The 19929-nt window shown below is 40.6% G+C and overlaps 1 protein-coding gene and 1 long non-coding RNA gene across 2 annotated transcripts; one reads left to right on the top strand and one right to left on the bottom strand.

Annotated features, from left to right (window-relative positions):
- Window positions 1-827: 827 nt before the first annotated feature.
- LOC133967154 (sorting nexin-4-like) lies at window positions 828-9410 on the bottom strand. Its single transcript, XM_062402405.1, has 14 exons — window positions 9275-9410; window positions 8017-8141; window positions 7672-7813; window positions 7342-7491; window positions 5786-5833; window positions 5505-5560; window positions 5347-5419; window positions 4985-5046; window positions 4625-4690; window positions 4393-4482; window positions 3909-4008; window positions 3539-3684; window positions 3206-3320; window positions 828-2562 (listed from the first exon to the last, which is right to left on the bottom strand). The coding sequence occupies exons 1-14, from the start codon at window positions 9389-9391 to the stop codon at window positions 2515-2517; spliced, it is 1338 nt and encodes a 445-aa protein (XP_062258389.1). The 5' UTR covers window positions 9392-9410; the 3' UTR covers window positions 828-2514.
- Window positions 7456-10576, top strand: LOC133967155 (uncharacterized). Its single transcript, XR_009924017.1, has 2 exons — window positions 7456-7553; window positions 7687-10576. It is a non-coding gene; the product is annotated as an uncharacterized LOC133967155 (long non-coding RNA).
- The last annotated feature ends 9353 nt before the right edge of the window (window positions 10577-19929 follow it).

The following is a 19929-nucleotide window of genomic DNA, read 5'->3' on the forward strand; positions in this document are numbered from 1 at the left end:
CACCTTTCTCAAACACCTAATACAGAACTACTTGGAACAGCCAAACGTAACAGTTTCCCTTTGTGAATAGATAATACACGCATGAATGGATTTGACATGGCATCAATTCCACATTGACATGACTGTAAACAGAGACACACCCACTCCCCCCTCACAGGTGTCCTCGGAAAAAAGCGTCTGTGTGTTATTGTGACACAGGTGAACTATAACTTTGCGAACTTGACAATATGCTTAACAGAAATGAAGCATTTATTTTCTTTCAGAGTGACAATATGTAATGCAACCAGCAAAAACATTAATCACATCAAAGAAATATCTGAAGCATCTCACCGAAGTGATGTCTCAGTCAGTTTCTTGAAGTTGGATTTAAGACCATAATTACATTTAAAAGATCTATGTCACGAACGACAGATATGAAATAATATTGGAGTCCCATCATTTCTTACACTTTCCCCTTTTTGAAGACATGGTGGTGAAGTAGTCTAGTAGAGCATAACCCACGTTTTCTCTTAAACATAAAACTGACAGCGTAACCCTCTTATATTCAACAGTAATTTCCCACAGCGTAGAAACAACTACAACACACGCCAACATTCTAAACTATGCATGGCACAAACATATTTAAATGAAAGTGTGTTAAACATACATCGACATCATTAAGATCTAACTGAAGGTATCTAAGACCTGGTTTATTATATTTTAACGTATTTATCAAATTCGGACTACTATATTTGAGACTTTTTAAGACCCCTTGGAACCCCTGTAAATGTGGAGCATCAGTATTTAATTCTTTCTTAATTATTTGTCAAACAAATGCAACAGAATAGTTAAAAGAAATACGTTTATTAGTGTTTATTAGCACAGTGAATACAGAGACAGGAAAACATCAATCTCTCGTTCAACATGTTTATTACAAAAACACACATAAAGCCTCAATTTAGGATAATTCCAGCAAACTGAGAGACGGAAAATAATCTCAGTATGAGTTTCAGATGTTTGATCTTTCCATTTCTTACTCTAGATTGTAAATGAAGCAAAAGTATTATATGTATTGTAAATCTGTAGCATATGAATGAAGCCAGACTGTTAACCTAAAAATACCAAAGAGTTTCCACGTCATCACAACGAAGGTCTATTTATTGCGAGTTAAATTCTGAAAAAAACATGTGAGGCAGAGAAGGTCAACAACAAACGATTCCTCCCCTGTTGTACAAAACCGATGTTGGTATTAAACCTTTGACTATCGACGGTAGAGAAAAAAGATTCAGCCATTGATCTGCGTGTGTTTTTTTTGCTTTTAATCTTCAGTCAAAAAACAGTCTGAGGTTTTTCTGGCTACACTTCGTCATGGCTCTTTTCTTTTTGGCACAAATAAAATAACATGAAATAAAATAAAATCCCCTCCCTCCAAAAAAACAAACAACCCACAGCTACAGTCTCTCGTGCTTCCCACCTGTGATCTGCACTATACAGGCACATCATTGGTCATAAGCACTTTGGTCGATCAATAACCACATTAAGTTTGACATCTGCATGAAAGCGTATAAAATATAATTCTGGAAAAAGGAAATAAGTATTTGTGAATGTGTAGTGGTGTTTTTTTTTGTTTCCTTGCTTTACAATTTAATTGATTGCTGATTTTTATGACGTATTTTACTACATAGAAATTCAAACAATAAAAGTTACTGTAGGTCGAGAGAAAACGAGGAAATCAATGGAAACATTATTCAGGATAATTCCTGGGGACCAGTTGCTACAAAATATCTCTGCCTAAAGATGCACATAGATTATTATGAATTACTGAGCTATCGCAAAGCCATAGCTTTAGTACGGGGACAGTTAATTGCAATATTAGCTCCAATGTAATCAAGATGCTGGTCAATAGGGGCCACTTTTTCTCCATTCACCATTTCGTTGCCAATATTTTCCCTCGACAGCGTACTGCAGTTTGACTGGTAAGAAAAAACACCACAGTTTGTCTCAATATCTCTAAGGCACTTAATCTGAAACGAGTCACATGAAGCCCTGGCTTAAATGTCATGACTGAGTATCCCTTATGTTCATAGTAAAGAACAACTCAAAGAAGGGCTAACAACGGAGATTCAAAGAGCAGTGATTCCCCCCAAACAACCATCAGGCCTCATCAACTCAGGACTCTGGTCATGCTGTCAGCTTGGTAAATCATGGCGAATTTGGAAAACTTTGGTCATCTGCAGCACGACAGTCAAATCAGCAGTGGTACCATTAAGACACTTGGATTTGGAAAGGCATGGACTCACTAAACGATTCAGACTTGCTATCTTTTTCTAAATTAATGTGGGCGTGCATGTGTGTCTGGGAGGAAGAAAGAGAAAAAGGAGACAATTATTCTCAGTAGCTTCAATTTAGCGCATTGTTTGGGCTCCATGGTCCATTTCCATGAGACGGCAGGACAACAACTGGCTGGCACCTCCAGTCTGTACAATCTGATTGGCTATTGTTTTGGTGTCAATTGTGATTGGCTGGGAAAGTGGCTCACATTTTATTGAAACACTCCTTGGCGTTGGACCACACCTGGATTCCCTGGAAGGCAAATAGAAAAAAGAGAGATTCATAGGAACCCAACAACAATTGATGAGTGGAACTGATAAATTAAAACCTGTATGTGGGTGTGTGTGTGTTTGTGTGTGTGACACAGATAACAACAGGCTTCATTGAAGAGAAAATTTACTTTGAAATTCCTCAGACTGGCGTTTTAGGCGAATCTCACCCGCCTCTTAAGAGGTTAATAGACATTGTCACTCAACCCATGTGACGTACTGACTTCAAGTCTTTTTATATTAATATATTATTAAACTGTTTTATTATAAAATAATATAATAATAAACTATATAACTAAATAATGTTTTTAATCCAAACATTGACATAACTAAAAGTTATACAGGTTTTTACAGATTACAATAATGCCTCACAATTAGACGTGGTGCTGCTGGACTGGATAAGATTAAATTACAAGTTGTGATGTCAGGATTACAGGACAGAGCTGTGGGAGCTCTTGTAATTTCAGGATCTGTTGTTTCCTGGTTTCTGAAGGAAGTGTTCGCTCCTGATACTCCGCCACATCCTTTCCCACCAAATTTGATCATTTTTTCTGCAGATAAAATATGTTGTGTTTCGCTGAAGCATATGTGACAGAATACCTGAGCAAACAAACTGAACTCCTTACCTTCTTACACATGCTGATCTGCATAATGGCATAGCTGATTAGTGCCTCACGCAAATCTCTGTCCTTCTGCTCCTTGAACAGTTCGATGTCTGCCCAGGCTGTTTTGCAAAACTCTCTGAGGGTACAGAAAAAGACACATGCCATCGTGGCTCAGTCTGTGTGAAGTAGGAAGAACTTAAATGTGTATTACAAACCACAAAGCAGATTATATAAATTGATATAGAGAGAGTAAGAGGAACAGACGTGCAGTAGGAGACACACAGTGGGGGATGATTAGATGACAGAAACATTTTTTTAAAGTGCAGAGGACTGACCAAATTCTTTTGCACTTACCGACATTCTTTATTCTTCTCCATGACGGCCTCCTCCCCCTCATTTATACTCTGCGCCAGGGCTGCCAACTTGGTCTCCCTCTGCTCCTGGCTGTCCTGGCCAAAGAGTTTACTGGTCATTCCTTTCAAAGAAAAGATTCGTACCGTCTACACACACAGACAGTAAGACACACATATTAGAAATCAGCATAGTATAAATTCATACAAAACAATTTGATGGTTTTATCAAATTGCATCGCAAAAATATTTTACTAATTCTGATGTTGATATGGTGCTAGTGCTGAAATGGTGTGTGTTTGCCACCTGAGTGTTTGCCCAGGATGTATATTAGGACGTGAGGTCTACTAAACCGGTGTGTGTTTGTGTGTTACCCCGTTGATAAGCTCGTCCCTCTGCTGTTTCTTATTGGCGAGGTCCTGAGCTGCCATCTCCAACTCGTACTGGATCAAGTCCTGTTTCTTACACACTGACCTAAAAGAATACACCATTTTAAGAACAGTAAATTAGAAATTATGTTTCCACTGCCCCAAAATATTTTTTGTGGGAAAAATAGCCAATTTCAATCAATACAAGGACAGCTCTAAAATAAAAAATAAAAAGGAAACCTTTGCCTGACATAAATGGTGACCAGTGAACCTTCACCACTAAGAAAGACACCCTCCACTCTCAGGAGGACTGCAGGGTTGCCAGCAACTAGTTAGCACCGCTAGCATTGTTAGCATAGCTGTGTTGTGCTGTGGTTTGCCCATAGACATAGCCGAAGTGTGTCTGGTTTAACTACACCGCGGTGAGCAGCGTGAGGAGGAAGAGGGCCTGACACTGCTTTGCGTTTCCCTCTTTAACACACTCACTTACCTGACAGCATCAGTGTAGAAGAGGTATTCTTTCAGTTGGTCTGCGTAGTGCTCTTCTTCCTCCAGAATGTCGTCTATTGATGTAGCATATCTGTGCACATACAAAGTCACATTCAACAGTGAACCAATGCAGAAAAAATCTAAATTAGGAGTTGCTTAGTCTATTTTATTAAGTGTAAGCATGTGGGAGCGTACACTGGTTGTGTTTTTCCACTGCTAAGTCTACTACTTACGTGTCCATGTGGTGACCAGCACTCTGTAGTCCATCTCCCATCTCTTTCTCTATGGCACTCCACTCACTGAAGACACAACCCATTTAGGGGTACTTTACTTTTGACTGATCTTTTTTCAACACAGCATGGGTTTTCTTTAAAGTAGTCAAAATAAATAAATGCTACTTTTTGTGCAATCATTTCCTCAAGCAAATGAAGGGATCATAAAGTAGGTAGATGCAGAATACGCTCAAGGTGTCGTTGAATTTTAAGTTGTGGCTTCATTAATGCTTTATTGTGTCCAAATGTTGCACCATCTCTGAGGCCAAAACTGTATCCATGTAGAAAGATACAGTAACAACAGAACTGGGGGTTTCTCACCTGAAGACTCTGCCATAGTTACCGTGGACCTTGTAGACTCCGTATAGCCTGTCTGCTACTTTCTATAATGAAGAGAAGAGATCGAGTTATGTGCGTTGTTGTATACTTCAAAATACCATTTATTTAAAAACACCTTAGTGGTAATATTTGATTTAACAGTGACTCAATATATTCTCAATTAATATGAAAGGCGTCACACTGTACATCTTGACTTCTGACACAGCTTTGAACTAAATGTGAACAGCTCACATTACATGATAAGCCAATATGCAAAAACAATGCAAACCACTAGCCAAATCTAAGGAAACAGTTAAACAGGTGTGTGTGTGTGTGTGTGTGTGTCTGTACATGTCCAAACTCACCGCCCGCACCCTGAGTAACTGAGAGATGACTGTGTTCAGCTCATCACTGGAGTGTTTCAGTGCTGTGAATTGCCTGGAGAAGACAACAAATGGGTCGTAGGTCAAACAGTGTTTAAGTGACACGAAGCAGTTTCACTTTCGTACGGTTTTCCACCTACTGGTCTGGGTTCTTGACTCTGAACATGGCACTCAGAGACTTGAGTCTGGAATCAGCCTGATGGAGAACAGAAAATCACATTCGAGTTATGTTAGAGAAAGATATTTTACATTCAGCAGACAGGAGAATCAATGAGGGTTTGCTTCTGGTCTGAAAAAAAGTCTGTGTATAATATAATTCCCAGTGAAGTAATAAGGGAAGAAGAACCAAGTGGATGAATATAAAACAAGATACAAAATCTAATAAAGAAATGAGAGCGACAAAACACTACGACCCCTTCACCTTGTCTTGGAAACCCGTCTCCAAAACCGCATCCTTCCATTTCTTCTCCTGAGGACAAAAGATTGACAGATGATCAACAACTAACAGGCAGGACTATCAGCAATACATTGTACACAGGTGGGCCGCCACCTGACCACTGCACGGCTACAAAGAGAGGCTGCACCGGTATGAGCATGTTGCTACTGGCTAAAGGGAGACCTGAGATCCAGATCCAGTTTGAGGGTGCTTCAAATGGCTCTGCGTGAAACCATGGGTGTTATCAAATTTCACCTGTTTGCAGATGAATAACAAAAAACAATGATGCATGTAATAGCTCTGTGGCAAATACTACAGGGTTGTTTCCTGAGGAAAGAAAACAAATCCATGACAGGTGAAAACTATCTCTTTATATCTTCAGATGTTTTTTTTTGCTGCAGTGATAAACCAGGTAGAAAAATCTGTCAGGCAACAGCCAATTCTCGTGACAGCCCAGAATTGCCTCTGTCACAGATGATCAGCTCAAATACACTCAAGTCTAAAGATTGTCAGTGAAATTGATAACGCCAGAGCAAAGAGAGCGAGAGAGGAATTGACTCGCTACAGTAACCCCTGTCAATTGACTCGTGGCCTCTGGGAAAGTGAGCTGTCTCCAGGTCACGACTGAACGAACAAACACTTTTGGCAGCCAAACACGATGTCAGATAGTTATGGGTGGATAAGAAAGCTGTAGTGTTATATTGTATAACAACAGTTTGATCACTGACAACGGTTTAGGACATGGTAAGGACATAGTATTAAATAAAGCTGTTTTCACACATGAACTTCAGAAAACTGGGTCTGGGCATTTCCCAGAGTTTTCCTTTCGCACATGAAGAACTCAGCAGGAGAGTCTGAGTCAGACGCCATTTACAAAAGAAGGGGAAATGTCTTGAGCATTCAGGTGAGTGGTGGCGTCTGGGTAGAGCACGATGGAGGCAGGACGGGTAGTATACATTTTGCAGCAGAAAGCAGTGCTTTTGTTTACGAAACATTGACCTCCGTGTCGGCTCTTGAAGCCAAAAGCGACTGTATCTCATGTCTCTCCATGTTGACATCTTCATAAGTGTCTTCTATGTTTATGCTTCTTCTTTTTTTCATCCTGATTTATTTGTTTACTTCCAGTTTTACACTTGTTTCATGTAATAAATGTAAAAAAGCAAGCAATGTCACCACTTGCTTGCTGGGAATCTTCTCACCCTAATATTTTGCAGACATTTCAAAAGAGGGTTGGCAGGAACATTTCTGGAAAATATCCAGAGCAACTGACGATGCCATTTGTGTTCTCACATACTCTAGGAAATGTCAGGATAATGTCCGGTCTTCAATATATGTCTGAAACAGCTTCAGAGGCCTTGTAAAAAGCAGTTTGGCTCATGTCATCAATTATAATTGTTTTGCTTTCGTCTGTGTTGTGTTCTTTACACATTGCAAATGAAAATGCAGAGTTTCTCAGCCCACTGGATAACCCTGGTATCCTATAGCATCATCTAAACATAATTTTAATCGGGACATTAGCCGGTATTCGTTTGAACGCTAACCTCTGTGAGAAAGCAGATGAAGATTTCATCATCGGAAAGGACACGATGTGATGCAACACGCAACAGGAAGTTTTCCAGGCCGACCCTCCGTCGCTCAACAAAGTCCGGGTCGAGGTTATCTGCTGACAGCTTGTGCCAAACAAACTCTGCCTACACAAGAGACACAATCCAGGAAGAGAGGAGAAAAATACAACATCAGCTCAACAGTCCCGGTGAGTCACGCCACTTACTCGGCAGAAACTGAAGCTAAAAAATCTGATAAAACAATCACGGCTGAATTTGTTTCTTTGTTATTAAACACATTCCATTGTTCACATTTGTGTCACTCACCCTTTTCTCCGGCAGTGGAGGGACGACGACAAATGGGTACGTGACCAGGAGATAATTTCTGAGCAGCTCAAACTCACTGTAGCGTCTCCACAAAGAATCAGGTGCAGACGGTTGTCCTCCCTCTGGGAAAGCTTCAGCTGGCCTGCGGACACATGAGTTAACAGTGTGTTTATTTATTGTACATGTGTTAGGACATTACTTGTCCAGAGCATGCTGAGACACAGAAAGAGCAATGCGTCTCAACTAACTTTAAAATGTCAAGCAGCATATTGTTCTGTTTGCATGTGGCCGTAAAACTGGTGTCAGTGGGGAAAACTGAACTGGATGCTCCAGTGTGTGACCCACCGTGTTTCTATGAGGTAGACAGTGTAGGTTTCCTGCATGTTCACCGTGTTCTTCCCTGTTCTCTTCTCTGCCTCCGTCACGTTGATCTCCATTTTTCTCAACAGGGCTGTCCCTCGTTCCACCATCTGCGCAGAGGAGAAAGATCGCGTAAGCATGAGGAAAAATAATACAAACTACTCATTGAAATTCAGAATATGAAGTTATAGGGAGGTTTATCAAGGGGACATCAGACAATTATAACACCAGGTGAGGAGACATGTGTGCGCAGGGTCACAGTGTGTTCTCCGGGTGGTAAGAGACTATTAAACGTTCCACTCAGAACCATGTAGATTCTGTTATTGAGCTAAGATAAGATAAAATAAGACTTCTTTTAATCCCAAAATAAATTCTTGTGCCAGCTTGCTCCAAGATCACAAAGTGTAATAGAATAGAATACAGTGAATAAAACAAAAAGAGTATGGAGAGCGAAAATATCAGTGAAAAACAAACTTGTGTGTAAATGAAGCAAACATTAATGAGTAATGCAGAACCAGTGAAATAGATCTGAGAGAAAAATAAGGAAGTTGTATGAGACAGTGAAAAAAATACTACACAAAAGTGGCTGACAGTAATAGTGATAAAAGGATGCACTGATAATCGGATTTATCAGTGATCTGTACCAGAGTATCTGTTCTATGCAGATGCATGACAAGGGTTAAACAGATCAACACAGAGGGGCAGGTCTGTGTTTGTGTCTTCAGGGTTGTGACCACACACTGGAGGGTTGTGACCACACACTGGAGGGTTGTGACAGACGCGTGCAGGTCACAAGACGAGACAGGATAATACAAACACCAGCGTCAATAAACGGGGGGGGGGGGGGGGGGGGTATCGACCTCTCTCTTTATCTCATCTGAAACCATGAAGCTAAATCCATGTCAACTAAACTTTAGCCCTCTGACCTGCTAGCTAACGAGCTAAAGGCAGCATCAAAGTTTACAAGGTAGCTTCGAGCCACTGCTAGCATTAGCAACTTGGGCTGACTCTGGCACTTTAGAGTCGCCTTTGCAGAGTTAGCAACTGAAGCTAGTTTGGGAGCTAACAGTCAATAAAAAGCTGTTTTAAAGTGAAGCCCCGTGTGTCACTAACCCCCCCCCCCTCCCTCCCCGGAAGCTAACACACAGTTCAGGCCTGTTTGGAAAAGTTTTCACCGGTGAGAAAGAGCAGCAGCTCCGGACTAATGAACATTGTTTAACGGAGAGAAAGAGCCGTGCACGACCGTGTTGATGAGGTTGTTCTCCGATTCAGATGAAGTCAGGTCGGTGTTTCCGATCACAGCCACTTCGTTGGTCCCGGAGACAGCGGAGTCAGTGGAGTCAGCAGAGTCAGCCATCATCCCCTCCCGTCTGCTCCACTGTCAGCTGAGACGAGGGGCTGCCGCTGCGCATGCGCGTCCTGTCACAACGACCACTGAGACCTGTGGACGGAAAAACAAAATAAAGTGAAATAAATGTTTTTGTGTTTTATTATCAAACAGTACTTATTAAATGATACATGCAATAAAATAATAAAGTAAAATAAAATAGAAGTTTATCAGCTTAATGTGTGGTTGTGTATCTGCAATGGTTAAAGATAATAAATAGATAACTATAAAATAAAGTGAAATAAACGTTAGATGTTTGATTATTAAGCAGCACATATTAAATGACAATTACAATACCATTATGAAGTCAAATTAAATCAACTAGAAGTGTATCAACTAAATGTGTGGTTTTGTATCAGCAATGGTTAATTGATAATAAGTAGGTAACAACATTTTTTGAAATACAAAATAAATGTTTTTCACTGCAGCAGAAACTGGATAAACAACTTTTGAGTTTTTATGACAACTGAAGGGAACCACAGGTGAGGGGTATTCAGCTGCAACATGCAACTTCACCACTAGATGTCACTACATACTATACACTGAACGTTGGTCATTTGAATATTATTTGAATTTTGATTATAGATTGGATTATGTAGATAATCCTTTTAGAGTTGTGTGTTGTATTTTTTTTTACAGCCAATATGTGTTAACAGTTTATTTTGCTATGTTTGAGATGTTGCTCTGTTTTGGATGTGGGGTCAGATCAGCAGGTCGATCAGGGAGAGTGACAACAGGTTTGCACCATTAGTTCTTTGAGAAAGGAGGGGCTGGGTATCTTTTGCATTTTGCAGATAGGTTGAATTGTGAGCTCCAAACTTGGTCTTGTCTTCAGTGTGGTTTCTATTTGTCTTTAAGTTAAGCTCACCTCCTACTTACCAGCGCAGGAGGTAGGTTCCAGGCAGGTGAGGCTATAAAGCAAAAATTCCAGTCAGTAGAAAGATGAGTGACTGTGGATTTGTGTAGTTTTGTGCTCTTTTTTTTCTTTTATTATTATGATTTAGTTTTTTTTTGTATTTCCAAGGGATCTTTTCACCTTCGTGTCGTTGTACCTTTTTGTTATCCACAAACAATGAAAGTTCAAGCAAATGGATATTCTTGTATCAGCTATGCTTATTTGATGAAAAATTAATAACTGAAATAAACAGTTTGGTTTGAGATTTCTTTATTTTCATCTTGTTTCCTGAGGTTTGGTTGTTTGGTTTCTTATTTTTGGCAGCTTTGGAAAAAACACAAAGGACCCATAGATATTTGTGAAAAGCTCATAGCCATGTGTCTAGTTTGCAAATCTCATCTGTAAAACATGTTGTGAGATAAACTTAGAAATATAACTATATATAACTTCTTGACTTATTAAGCGACAGCACACTATAAATGCAAGGAATAAAAATGGAGGTGTTTACAATTTTGCTGTCATGTTGTCTGAAAACAAGAATCAGAAAAATGTGCGTTAACTGATGAATTACCCCAACATGATGATGTAATTTGGTCCCTCTCTCATTGGTTGATGATGTTGTGGGCCCAGATGTGAATGAGAGGGATGCGGTGCACCTCAGCCCAGTTAACAGCACAGAAACAAGGCCTTTTAGTTCCTGTGGTCACGCTTTTGTGCAGTATTTAATGTTTAAAGAGAAGGGTGGAGCAGCATTTACTAAAGAAGAATTTTATATAGATACAACTGGGCATGGAGAGGGATGTTGGAGAGGGATGAATGGAAAGAGACAAACAAATGCATACGAAGGAAGAAATGTTATGAAGGGTGAGGCTAATTAATACGAAGATTGATTATGAAGTGATGACATGGATGCAGGAGGGATGGATGGACGGATGGATGGAGTGAAGGTGAAATGCGGTTTCAGGCAGCAGCGTGTGTCAGGAAATCCAAACTCTGCACTGCGACCAGCCGTAGTCATAGCACGACATAGTTACCATTCTTTTCAGCCACTGACCTCAAACCAGCCATCACCACTTCCTGTCCGCACGCACAGGCACACAGACGCACAAATGCACACACACCCCTAGCACCTAAATGTAATCTGCCTTTTGACAACTTTTAAGAGCTCTGACCAACGGTCTTGAGCAGCAACCCACAATAAGCTATGTACAACATGTGTGTGCGGGTGTTTCTTCCTATTTTCTCTATATCTGGAGGTCATGATGACTTAAAAATATTCAGTTACTATAATTGGCTTGTATTGTACTGATTTTCAAAATGCAGGAGGACAAACAACAGTAATAAAAGTTACAAATGTTGCCAAAGGGCAATTCAGAAAATAGCACATATATTAGTATTATTAGTATTTTCATATAAAGGCAAGTTATTTTATATATGATTACATTTGTCAGACCTGTTGTACACAACATATTTATTTTCTCTAATGTGTTTTTTCTGATCGATCATTTCCCTGTCATTACACATCTATTGTAGTTTGAGCAATGAACACCAGAGGGCAGCATAAACCCAGCAATATTCATGTACATCAGCCTGTACAGTTTTATTATCAGAATCAGTCAGTATTCATAGCACTGCATGATGAGGTTATACTGCCGTATGAGTAAGTATAAGTGTAATTTGCGTTTTTCTTGTTACCTATCATTTGACTTATAATAGTAACATGGGAATTTCTAATGACATCAGTGATGGCTTTGGTCCACTAAAATATCCTGATTATGAGCCAGTATACACAGCACCCTGAAACTGAAGCAATTAAGTAATATGTCAATAATAATATTTATATCTAATTTGATATTTACATCTGTATTTTTGGCCCAAAGCCATGGGAATACAGTAAAAGACATTATAATCTAATCTGCATATTCACATATACAATTTCTTTGTAAAGACGCAGTAACACGGGATCCAGGTCAAATAGAGCCATAAAGCATCTTGTCTTGTCATCCTGTATTTAGAAATTGCGTTGTTATTGCAATAGTATCTGCAAAGTTACTACACAGGGCATACCCACAGACAACTGACACATGCAAACACTGCACAAAAAGACCCTGGTCAACTATCAGGTTAAAACCTAGAAGCTTCCTGCTGTGAGGGAACAGTGCTAACCACCACTGTCCCCGCCCAGCAGGGGATATGAAGACGCAAAATACTGCAGGTGAGTAAATTGGTTGTTACCTCAAATACAGAATGGCGTTCCGTATTTATCTTTGTTTGCTTGGGGTTTGAACCTTGTTACTGTTGATAAGCATCTTCATTTTCCCCATCTATAGCTTTATGATCAATAAACCAACCATGCACATTTATTTACACTTCGATGAAATATCTGGTTGGGGTTTTAAGAAAAACTAAAAAGTGTGTGTGTGTGTGTGTGTGTGTGTGTGTGCATGTGTGTGCCAGTGCGTGTGTGTGTGCATGCTCTATACGAGGCTGGTCACGAAGGTCATAAAGAGGAAGTCCTTGTGGTCAGTCGAAGGGAACACATGTTTTGCTCCATGTCAAATCTGGGTCCTTCATTTTCCTCTCCTTCATCCATCTATTCTTGACTTTGACCGTGGTGGAAAACTCATGCACTGTGTCCATTGGGCCTGTATGTATTTGTGTGGGTGAGCCTGTATAGAATATGTAATGTATGTTATAATGACCTGAATTCTGTTTGGTTTATTTATACCTTGTTATGAAAGTATCCATCAGCCAATTTTCCATAGATGGTAAATATGGTGCACTCTGGTTTGAAGTCAGCTCTCTGCAACTGGAATTTTTCTCAATTAAAAGGTAAACATCATTTTCTTCTAAGATCCTCTAATTTAAAAATGTTTTTTTATCATCCAAATTACCCTAATTATTTTCATAACTCTAGTTAACCTTACAAAAACTGAGATTTATCAAAATAACGTGTTTGGAATAATAAAAAGGGGAAAGGTCGTTTAATTTCAAATCTCTCAAGCTGTGCTTCTGTTTAAACAACATTGCTTTGAAAGTTGTTTTTTTCCTCGAAATGTTCTGTTCCTTCAGTTCTCCAACACATTTTAACATTTCACTCCTGTTTTCTCAGTCCCATCCATCAGCCGGGTGTTGACAAATTGAGACGCACAAGTCTCATTGAACAAATCTCTGGATGACTGCTGTGCAAGAAGCTTACACATGCACACTTCACATTTGCCTTGTATGGGCACTTGTCTCTCTATCTTTCTCTCTCACACGCACACACACACACATGCAAACACACATGCAGAGTGTGAGCAATGCAGTATAATAAGCAGCGTGGCAAAGATGTGGTCAGCGTTGCCCCATGTGCAATCGTTGAGAAGCCACATCAAGGCTTCTGGGTATTAAAGGACAAGCCTTGGTTGGCTGGGAGGGAATCTGTCATGCAACAAGAAAACCGTGTTTTTCACCCTAATTTCCCTCTTTCATTTCTTCTCGGCCCTTCTTTTTCTATACCCCTCTTCCCAAGTTCTGTCTTTCACCAATTTCTCAAACTCTCTCTCTGCCCATTTTCCCCCTCTTCTTCATTTCCTTCATTCTGTGGCATATTAGACTCAGTTGTAATACTCTCCAGCTTAAAATGCTCGAACCACTGGAATGTTCCGTCAAAGAGGGGGGCGGACCCGGGGGGGCGGGACAGACCAACATAACCAATTAAGGAGGAGATTGAGGTAAGACAGACAGCTTCTAAATGGTGTAATAACAACCTACTAAAATGTAATTACAATGCAATAGCAATAGACACTTCTAATGACAGGATGTATATGCCAATGTGATTTCCTAATTATGAGCTTGGCATAATGGGTAACTGTTAACATGGCGTGGAGATTATAGAGAGGTGTCTGAATGCAGAAATTCAACCACAGGGACTTGTAGCAGTGTTGAAGGACATAATGGCCACTCAGAAGTCCTGCCAGGTATTGATCAGGGCTGGTCGGTTTTCGTGTTCGAGAGCAAGGATGCGAGTGAGTTGAGCTGGCGAGAGCTCGAGTGAGTTATTAGATATTAGATTTGTCTGTCATCACTTTTTTTATTAGTCTAATAAGAATCTATCTGGCTGCTGATTCAATTTTTCGTTCTCCTTTGACCTGCTCCTCTGTTGGTTCAATGTCCAATGTCCAACCACCGTCCATATGTAATGCTTTCATCCATCCATTCATCCATTTATCCATCCTTCTGTCCACTTGTCCAATCGTTTGTCCATCTGTTCATCCATCCATCCATTAGTTCTTCTGTCCACATGTCCAATTTCTTGTCCATCCATCCATCCATCAATCCATCCATTCATCCATCAACCAATCCTTCCGTCCACTTGTCCATTTTTTGGTCTATTCATCCGTCCATCCATCCTTCTGTCCACTTCATTATTTGCTCATCCATCCATCCATCCATCCATCCATCCATCCATCCATCCATCCATCCATCCATCCATCCATCCATCCATCCATCCATCCATCCATCCGTCCATCCATCCATCCTTCTGTCCACTTGATCATTTGTTTGTCCATCTGTTCGTCCGTCCATCCACCCATCCATCTCTATATCCCTCCATCCTTCCATCTCTAACAAGAGGAGTGGATGGTGGCGTCCATTATTACAGAGCATCCCAGAATAGAGTCTCGTTTTATTACAAGTCCCTCTGGTCGCCGTGGCTACCCAAATTACAGGCCAGCCTTCTCACACATAAAAAAGGTTGCGCTGCCGAAAACCAGCCACCTCAATAAAGGATGGATTAGAAAATCCTTTGCTTTTTTCCCTTCCTTTCCTTTTTGAAAGGTTTTCTGTACATTTTTTTTCCCTCTGGTGTTTTGTTTTATGTTGGGGTGCAGCGGTCTTCTTCAGTGGTTTTGCTCCCCGACCCTGCGGCGGGAAAATACGCTCACTTGTGGGTTTCTGGGAAGGCAGTGGTGGACGAAACATCTGCTGGGAGCAAGATGTCTGTAAGTGTGTGTGTGTGTGTGCATGAGTGATGTAGGGACACTGCCCTGGCATCCTGTTCAAGTTACATATTTGTTTTAGTGATAGGAAAATAGTCGCAGAGAAAGAATATCAAATATCCAGCGTTTCTTAGTTCTGAAAGATAATAAATAATACCTCAAATCTGTAAGTACTCTAGCCTATTGGACACTTTAAATAGAAAAGGGTGTAAGCACGGGATAATGTCATTGATACATGCAGGACTTTAGCAATATCCCTAAAGCTGAAATGTTATTGTGCACATCCTCACAGAGCAGCCTTTGATTCAGATGAGGAAAGCTGGTTAGCGGGCTGAACAGTGAAAGCTCTATCAACCTATAGCTGGGAAACAGAGGAGGAAACATATGATTATGAAATGACGACTGCCAGATGTTTATGAAATGGTTTTAAAAAAAGCCATGAAGCTAACTTTTGTTGGTTTGTGTCAAAATAACATGAGCTATCTTACCTGTGTGGCTGAAAATAGGGACAGTACATCACCATGACTTGAATTTGCATCGAGCGTGTTATAGAAAAAGCTTTGGACTTCCTTTAACTCTGTTTGATGTTTCTTAATTATTCTGATCAGAGGTTATACTTTTGCACCCATGTTCTTAAGGTCAGGCTGTGGTCGATGTGACAGTAGCGTGTTGTCACGTGTTGTTTTGTGCATCAAGGACCAAAGCAAGTGGCCTTAATTTGTGTCTACATTTTTGGTTTCAGTCAAAGTGGTGAGTTAAGAGGTTACTAGACGTAGCTCGAGCACTGCTAGTGAGTGTGTTGTTCCTGTTTATTTAGTTGTCTCTCATACACATGTGGTGGGCAGTTCAAGGGCTTGCTTTTACAGACATGATGCAGCTTTGTCTGTTTAGGGCACTGGGCTCATATTGGTAAGAATACTTTTAAGACAATAAAACAAATAAACTTATTTCAGTGTACAATGCAAAACAGTTTATGTTGTGTTGTTCAAGTCAATTCTTGTAGATAGATAGATGGATACTTTATTAATCTCGAGGGAAATTCAGAAAACTGTACTGTTTGACTGTAACTGACCTTGTGCCCGACCTGGACGATATTAAATCATGATAAAGAGTGCATTTTCAACTGAGATATTGTTGAGTTCCCTGTACAGTAATGATGCAGTCATCTCCGTGGTAACGGGTTGTGGTCATATCTCTGGAGGGAAAGATCACAGAGGTCTGAAGGAGGAAATTAAAGTTGGAGACGAGAACCTTTTGATGGATGGAGGAAAGATGGGGGTTGGAGAGATCTATCACCAATAAAATGGGATGTTAAAAGCCGTTTCTCTCACATCCTCTTCCTTTAAAACCAAAAGGAGAAATATAGTCTGGGACGCAGGCTCATTAAACAATATGAGGACTCTTAATCATGTGGCCTCCCACCGGAAGTAGGGCTGAGACACATCATAGGTTCCGACCCATCGCTTAAGAAGCCAGGGTTTTACGGGAAGTGTGAATGCGGTGTGTGATGAAAGGATGGGATGAGATCTGAGTGTGTGTTTGTGTGAGTGTGTGTGTGTGTGTGTGTGTGCCTATAGTGCATGCTATTATTATGTTGCTGTGGTTGTAATGATGTAAGACACTCGCAAGGGAGTAAACAAGAGCAGCACGCTAACAGCAAACAACACATGATGTTTCTGTGGGTCTCGAATGATTAAGAAAGTTGACGTAAAAGATCGTAGAGTGTATAGATTTTTATTTCTTCGAGTTATATGCATCTAGGACGATCAATCATTGCGTTAAAATCTTCAGTTGATAGAGAGTGCACAGGTCGCTGAAGACAAAAGCCATCGTCCTGTTGGTGGTTCAAGATGGCTGGAGCGAGGCAGAGTGACATCTGGAGCCCTATCACATGCTCAGACCTTAATACAAAACAATGACACACTCATCTAAAGCGAATCATGAATTTCAGAGGAAAGGCATGCTTAGATATGTGTTGTTGACACTGTATTTTTCCAGCTTATCTCCTTTAAACTTTCATCCTAGTTTCTTACAAATCTGATGGAATTTGGAACTGAATTAGAATGATATTTATAAGAAAGGCTTAATTCTTAATAAGATAATGAGCCACACTTTCTCTTTGTCCATTATAATTAGTTTGTCATTTTATTGGACATAGACAAAGTGTTGCTCATTATCTTCGTGTCGATATCTTGTATAAAACAAAAAAATGTGTATTCCACTTGCCTGCTTTGGGGGGTGGCCCTGGCCCATGAGTGTCGATTGTTCGATTCCCTAGCACCTCAAGTCCTTTTGTCAACGTTTCCTTGGGCAAGACACTGAACCACTGATGGTTGTAGAAAACAGCTTTTAAATTAATAAAACTTAAGAGTTTTTAAATTGTTTTTTTGTCCATGAATAAAACGTTTGTTGTATTTATTTACTTGTAAATTCATTTTTGGGATTTTCCATCCTCAAACTCTCCTTTCCTCCAATTCATGGACTCCACTTTTTTTCAACACTTTGACTGCCACACATTTGTTTGCAGTCACTTTTACCCACACACATGATACCCTCCAGCATCAGGCATTTGACACGTATGAGATTGCAGTGAAGAGGATGATCCTTACAAATCTTCTCTCTCATTTTTGATCACATCACAGGACATCAGGTGTCGCCTGGGGTCTCACCATTTAGGCCCCAGTGTGTGGGAGGGTTTTGTGGCCTGTAGCGGTGGCGTCTCCAGACTACAACCAACTGAATATAGAGCAATGTTTGATTATGAGTCAGATGATACATGTGTATTTGCACAGTGACACATTTTCTGTAGCTTTAGTTCTACTCCAGCTCATCGGATTTGAAATTTAACAATAGGTATGAGGTTAGAGCGTTGACTCATAGTGTTACACATGTTCACATACGTGTGTGGTGCAATTATAACCTACAGTATTTACGGTAATGCCGGCAGCGGGCGTATGAACCGAAATATACAATCTAAGCCACCAATTACTCGTGGAAGGTTGTCACACAGCCTCAGTCCAACTGAATATGTTTCTCTTGCTAAAGTCTTAGCTACAGATGAAGACTTCCCAAAACAACCAGGAGTGCCCCAAGTGTCCCGACTTCTTTACGATGTCTTCAAGTTACAAAATGTTAACTGATAACAATTTATAAATCCATTTAAGAATCTGGTCATTGTTGTATATTCATTTTTCTACTTTCTACAAACATTTGAATATTCTATTTCCACCAACATTAAACCCAGTGACTTTCTCTACTCATGCTTTACCCCCCCCCCCCCACCCCCCCATCAACCCTTCTGCCTTGTCAATCTGTAGACGGAGGAAAAAGTCATTAAATCTCTCTGTTGGCCATATATGTAATTACAGTCTGCCTGTATGTTGCTAAATACGCCCCGGCGCTAGTCTGGTCTCCCTGGTCATGTTTTTTCCTCCCACCGGCCGTGTTTGAAGGCCTTATAATTGCCAGAGGCAGTGTGTCGGGATTAGAGGCTGCTGGTTTGAAACCCCGACACCCCTTCCCCTCACAGACCCCAGCCCCATGCAGACAACCGCAGCCACAAACCCCCTAAAGTCCCTCTACCTCTCTTCACTCCTCCATCTTCATATGTTTTTACCAGCGTTTTTTATCATTGAAATAATCCCCTACTTTTTCCAGTAATTTAGCTCCGATTTGCTGCTTTTCATGAATCCCATTGTGAGCCGCGCTCTGGGTTTCTACACGTGTTAATCAGGGACGCTATATACTCGACTGGTGCCTGCAGGACGCCTGTGGTCAGTTGTCTCCCGCTCTCACCTCACACTACAGACTTCTCATTCAGAACGCCGCTCTCCAGCTCGTCACTGCAAAAATAATTATGTTTTCTAAATCATTCGGAGATACCAAACTCCTCATTGACACTGTTTACATCCTGAAATAAGACTTTTACAGTGCAATGAAATAATACGACCTGAAACGTTTAAGGTGTTTGGATGCAGCATAAACGTACAGAGCCACCCCTGTGTCAGTGGAAGTAGTAAAACCCTTGTGGGTTCAGACAAATGAAGGTTGTTTGGGGCATCAAAGAGTTTCACGTTGACATGATGGAGCTGATGGTCGGTGATGTCAGCCGAGATGTTGACTTTGTCTGAGTCAGAGCAGTTTCTGGTCAGCAGAGCCCCTAATTTCTCGGTCTGCCCGTCGCTGTCTCCCTGTTTCCGTCACTCTTTCAAACCTCTCTCCCTCCGCTCTGCGCTCTCTCTCTCACACGTCTAAAAACTGCCGTCCTCTCATCCAAGTCACCACGAGCCAAGAGTTCGTGCATTTAAAAATCTAAAATGTGCATTGTGTGAAACTTTGCACTAAATGATGTGCGTTAAGTTTGTGTGTTAGGGAATGGTTTTTGATCCGTTTCAAGGAGGCCTCTGTTTCCCAATTTCTTTGAAAATAAACAAAAATATAAAAATGCATTGATGATCAATTTACAGGAGTGGAAAGTCATGTGTTAAACTTTTGGGTGATGGGCATTACCTGAAGTTTCTGAAGGAGAAGTGATGTCAACATTTTGCAAGCTTTATTTATTTTAAAACTTTATTCATAACCAAGTCTTCTTTCCTAAAACATGAGTGACTCCATCACCCACGAGTGTCAGTTTG

Source organism: Platichthys flesus, chromosome 13, assembly GCF_949316205.1.
Source record: "Platichthys flesus chromosome 13, fPlaFle2.1, whole genome shotgun sequence".
NCBI lineage: Eukaryota > Metazoa > Chordata > Actinopteri > Pleuronectiformes > Pleuronectidae > Platichthys > Platichthys flesus.

Bases quoted from the DNA above. Each gene is read 5' to 3' on its own strand.
- LOC133967154 (XM_062402405.1), bottom strand. From the start codon at position 9,391: ATGATGGCTGACTCTGCTGACTCCACTGACTCCGCTGTCTCCGGGACC. The intron at 4,691-4,984 runs GTGAGAAACCCC...TTGTGTCTTCAG, and splicing joins AACTATGGCAGAGTCTTCAG to TGAGTGGAGTGCCATAGAGA. The intron at 3,321-3,538 runs GTAAGTGCAAAA...CTGTACCCTCAG, and splicing joins GAGAAGAATAAAGAATGTCG to AGAGTTTTGCAAAACAGCCT.